This window comes from Etheostoma spectabile, chromosome 6 (genome assembly GCF_008692095.1).
Source record: "Etheostoma spectabile isolate EspeVRDwgs_2016 chromosome 6, UIUC_Espe_1.0, whole genome shotgun sequence".
NCBI lineage: Eukaryota > Metazoa > Chordata > Actinopteri > Perciformes > Percidae > Etheostoma > Etheostoma spectabile.
The window spans coordinates 14,563,201-14,568,688 of record NC_045738.1 but is presented as its reverse complement, the minus strand read 5'-3'; the positions used below and the strand labels follow the sequence as shown (position 1 = coordinate 14,568,688).

General features: G+C 38.0%; 1 protein-coding gene across 1 annotated transcript in view; it reads left to right on the top strand.

The window, feature by feature from the left end:
• Positions 1–5,488, top strand: part of rragca (Ras-related GTP binding Ca) — a 14,046-nt gene that overhangs the window by 590 nt on the left and 7,968 nt on the right. Inside the window, exons 2-3 of the mRNA XM_032517460.1 lie at positions 2,371–2,574; positions 3,860–4,059. Coding sequence (XP_032373351.1) covers positions 2,371–2,574; positions 3,860–4,059 — 404 coding nt within the window. The remainder of the gene's footprint in view (positions 1–2,370; positions 2,575–3,859; positions 4,060–5,488) is intronic.

The following is a 5,488-nucleotide window of genomic DNA, read 5'->3' as shown; positions in this document are numbered from 1 at the left end:
CCCCGCAGCTAATGACCAGTTAGCCTTCAGTGTTAGCTAACGTTAGTGTAGCTGTAGCAGTAAATTATTAACAAGGTGGACGGGAGACGCAGTGGGTGCATCTTAACTGATATAAGCTAGATATCGACATAAAGCATGTGACTGTCTTGTTCACAACTTGGTCCAACATGCCTAATATATCTTAGTCCCACCCAGTTGTGAGGTAGGTCTGATGTGTAGCTCTCTCACATGACTTTAACTTGACCACACCTTTCATTCTTCAAGTCATAAACACTTTTGTTTTAATCAGTGCACTATTAGCAGCACATGCGGCAGACGTGCTCTTTAATTATGTATTTACATCATGGCTGGAACCATGATTTATAGGGCCCCTAGTGAACCTCCATCAACTGCCCCCCTGTGAAATATGAACCCTGTGGCCTCAAAGATCCCATTGATTAACCAGTACTCCCAGTTCCCCTAGAAGACATTCTTGCTGTGCTGTTAAGCCACCTAGATCCTGACGCAGCTCGTCTTGTGATCAATCTACTTAGTAGTTGAAGATCTAAACAGTAGTCACAAGTATTACTTATGCTGTGTGGAATAGCACCTCTGTTTTTCCCTATAGCTTAATGTAATATTTATTAAGAGCGTAATCAATTCTATGGTATTGGTGGACGTTGTCTGTTTCAGGTGAGATGGTCCACCTCTACAGGAAAAAAACAACTGCACGAAATCCTGACTTCTATACAGCTATGATAGTTAGTTTGTTTGTGGAATGTGGTTAACTACAACTTAATTAAGTATATGCATCATAGACTTAGACTTCTCTTTATTCTTCTCTTTATTTTCTCTTTATTATCATATGTGCACAATAGATAGAAAATAATAAGGCTCTTAAAATTAGATGTTGACACCAGGTCCCTCTACTAGAAATGGCCACACACTTTAGTGGTGTAAATGCCTTAACACATTTGCAATGAATCCACTTATCAAAACCAATAGAAATGCAATGAGCATGGGACTTTTGGGGCCCAGTCGGTAATCCCTCCAAGGTTAGCTGTGTCCGTTATATTCATCAAGTCTTTCAGAGTGGCACTGTATTTGAATAATATATGAGATGCAGTTGTGCCTTCTATGATATTTTATTATTTATGTTAAATTTCAAGGGGGAAGTAGAATCAAGCTGGATATAGCGTGACTTGCCAAGTGCCTATCCTACATATACAAAAGTAATGAATGGCAGTTTTCTGTACTGTAGTGTACCTTTTGTACTATTTTTCTGTAATCCACACACCGCCAAGTCTCAGATTAATGTTCTCCTGTAAGCCTCCAGTATGGGCTGAAAAACATGTGATTTGGCTCTTTGCTGGTTTATTGGCCTGTGACCTCAGTGGCCCACACTGATTCAAAATGGCAGTGGTGGAGAAAACACTCCCAGGTCCAGGTTATTTTCTACCTGTTACTGTATTCAGCAGACCGAGACCCTGATCAACCCTTAACCACACTTCACTTTACAGAGCTGCAGTCTCACTGTCTTACGTTTTAAAGCGTGCAGCTGGAAAATGCTGAATGTAGAGTGATGTGTTACATCAGAGTGAGTCTGCAATGTTGTGCCCTTTCCCCTCCTCTTGCTCTTCATGTGATATCCAAATGTCTTTGTGCTTAAATCCTTGCCTAAACCAGAAAACAGTACAATAATATTTCCCATGAAAACAATATTATTTTCATACAGGTAATATTGCAAGATGCAACATATTGTGAGGAAATCATCATCTGTGTAACTAGTGAAGAAAACCCAAATAACACTTATTTTTCAAAATGTCTGTATATAAAGTTGCTGTATTATTAAATGCTCACTATTCCTCGTAATTTTATAGGCAAAGGAGATTAAATAATGTGTAACAAGGTGTCCCAGTTCTTTTAACAAGCATTAAAACTAAAAAGATTAAAGCTGACAAAAAAGGGTACTGTGAAAGTGCTGCACAGTAGCTAAAAAAAGACCCCAAATACTTGAGAATAACATAGACAAGGAATTGGATCTCGTAAAACTTAAATTTTTGTATCTGGATGATCAAAACCAATACAGCCGTCCACCTTTTAGTAAACATGGTAGCGAGGAGGATTTCCATTTCTTTAACATCTATTGGCTGTGATCAACCCGACCGGTTATTATGGTTGTAGGTTGATGCCAGATACATTATCAAACAAATCTCATTGTCAAATTATGAAAACAAAATTTGAAAGTAATAGGTAAATTTCATAAGCAATGCATTACAATTTTAATTTCATTTAGGTATCTCTCGTTTGCATACTATTATTTTACCTACACCCTTCACAAAGACAAGTCATATCTGCACTCCTTGAACATGAACACGATTCTGATTTCAGGTGGTGTTCCACAAAATGTCTCCTAATGAGACCTTGTTCCTGGAGAGCACCAACAAGATCTACAAGGACGACATCTCCAGCAGCTCCTTTGTCAACTTCCAGATTTGGGACTTTCCGGGTCAGGTTGACTTCTTCGACCCCACCTTCGACTACGAGATGATCTTCAGAGGAACCGGGGCTTTGATATTTGTCATCGATGCTCAGGTGAAGAACTGAAAAAGAGAGACTGATTTGACATGGTCATAAACGCAGGAAAAGGATGTGTTTTTTTTTAGCACTTTTGGTGGTGTATTACCTGCTGTAAACATTAACAAACTGCAACATGTTTTAAATGTGCTGACCAAAAATATCTTCATACTGACTGGATATTTCATGTTACAAATAGAAAATCTGACAATGGTCTTACACACTTGAACAAACAGTTTCCATTTTGTCAAGGTGAAACTGCACATTTAAAGACAATAGACTTGTGGCCGGGGTGGCTCAGTTGGTAGAGCAGGTGCACATTTGTGTGGGTGTTTATTGCTGATGCAGAGGTCTAGAGTTCAAGTCCGGCCTATGACGATTTCCTGCATCTCTTCCCCCCCTCTCTCCCCCCCCTTCTTACCTGTCCATTAAAGGTGGAATAGCCCAAAACAAATCATGAAAGAATATAAACTTAAGTTATTATTATTTATTTTTTTAAGTGTTCACTGTTGAGCATTTAAAAAAAGTTCCTCAAGAAGCCGTCCAGATGGGACAGCCAGTGTTGCCAGGATAAAAGACAATTACACGCCATGGCCTTTATGCCAGTGCTTTCAAGAATTAATCTGTCATGATGTTAGCCACAGCTGATCTGATTGCAGGGTTTATTTGTACTCCAGGAGGTGCATCACATTCAGTTTGTTTCGGCGGTTTGTCACACAGTGATATCTGAGGAGACTTGTTTTTGTCTGGCGGTTTTGGAAGACAATGCAGCAGTACATTTCCTCATACCTGATTTAAAGCTGATGAGAATGTACACCTACAAAAGATGATAATTGTGTGTGAGTGTTGTCATACTTTAAGAATGCAACGTGGGTTGACTTTCCTATTCATTTTACTGACATGAATTAGCTGTGGCATGGTTGTATTTGCAATTTTACCTCTAATGAATAATTGTTTGCTGCACTGAAATATTTTAAAATAGCCCGTTACTGTTCATCCAAGCAGGAGGTACATGCAGTTTTGAGAAAATTGTCAATCTCAAAAACAAAATGTTTTAAAGAAGCTTGATTATTTTTTTCTCTTAAATGCTTTAACTCAGCCCACAGCATAGCAGAAATAAAGGCCATTCATTATATGGTGAATTGTGTGCATTAATGCAGTCATGGAAGATAATTATGAACCAAAATATATATTGTAGGGTAGTTTGGATTACCCTAATGTATTTGTGGCAATTTATTATTTACTGTCTGAAAACATATACTTATTCAATATGTGTATTAATGTGTTACTTTCTTCCTGATAGGATGATTATGTGGAGGCCCTGGGCAGACTTCACCTCACAGTGTCTCGAGCCTATCGGGTCAATCCAGAGATCAACTTCGAGGTGTTTATCCACAAAGTGGATGGCCTGTCAGACGATCACAAGATCGAGACTCAGAGGGACATCCATCAGAGAGCCAACGACGATCTGGCAGACGCTAGTTTAGAAAAGCTGCATCTCAGGTACACTTAATTTAACATTTTGATTTTTTTTTTTTTCTAAATCTGTAAAAGGCTAAAGATTACATCATTTCACCCCTGTTGCCTATAAAAGCACATGTTGGTGTAGAGTAATTTCAAGACAGACACACACCACACACAGACACCTGTTATCTGTACCCATTTAATATAAATTTTGTTATAATTTCTCATGTGTGTGACTGTAAAAGTCATGCAACTAGGCCCTGCGCTTTCTCCTACATGAGAGTCCCTCAATATTACTATTGTAACATTTTAGGGAAAAAAAGGGGTATAGAACACCTGTAATAAATAATGGTTTAATCTAATATGAAAAAAAAGAAAGAATTGACACCAGGGTGTTCTGCCTGCATGTTCATATTCATTTTTAAATAATGCCTTAAAAACACACTTGCACAGATGCACTGCAAAATCTATTAAAGGCGCTATCAAAATGAAAGGGTTACTATACAATTTAAAACCAAAAAGATAGCGTCAATGTCCTATAAACACCATGAGAAAATTTGCCCAGTTTTAAACTTTTGACGGTTCATTTTTCAGTTATTATACATTGTAGCGTCATGGGTTACTTATCTTAAGAACCAGTAGATCTCAACTCATGAAGGAACTTTTAATACTTCACTTCATCTGAAAATATCAAAATCACCAAAATTGGAGCTCAACAACCTACCTACCTACTAAATAGTGCATGCTCACACATCCGTAAGTTTTTTTTATTTATTTTTTATTAACCATAGCACACACGGAAGTTCCAAATTGAAAATAAGGCTGCGTTCACCAAACAGTTTAAAGTGTCCAAATTCTTGTCGCCTGAGTCTGCACGTGTAGTACAACACCATGATTATCTGAGGCATGTGACTTGGAAATTAATTCCAGAGTAGGAATTTTATCAAGATGGTTCCAACATTGTGTAAAACTTCCCTGAGCAGCGTTGATTAAATGACATTAATAAAAAAGCTTGTGTGTATCAGTGGTAACATGAGACAACACGATAGGGTAGGGAGGTGCTTTTAGAAAGCCAAAAGTCGAGAGCACCGACTGTGTGAAGATATTTGCGTGTGACGTAGTAGTTCAGGGCGGAAGCTTTTTGGTTGTAGTTTTGATGTACAGCAGCCTGTGGTCTGCATACTCTTAGTGTTACTGTGAGATTCCTCTTTGACCTTATAATGAAGAAACAATGACCCATGCTTCAGATACCAGAGCTGATATGATCCAAGGTCCCATGGTCTGACATTTAATATATATATAATATATAAGTAAAGGCTAAATTACATGTGCGTCGTTTTGTCCATATTGTCTCTGTACAGTAGTTCACAACAGCAGTGATGATGTCAATAAACAGAAACCTAGTTCATGACAGTATTGTTAATTGATTACAGAAGTAATTTAACCCTCATGTTGTCTTCGGGTCAAA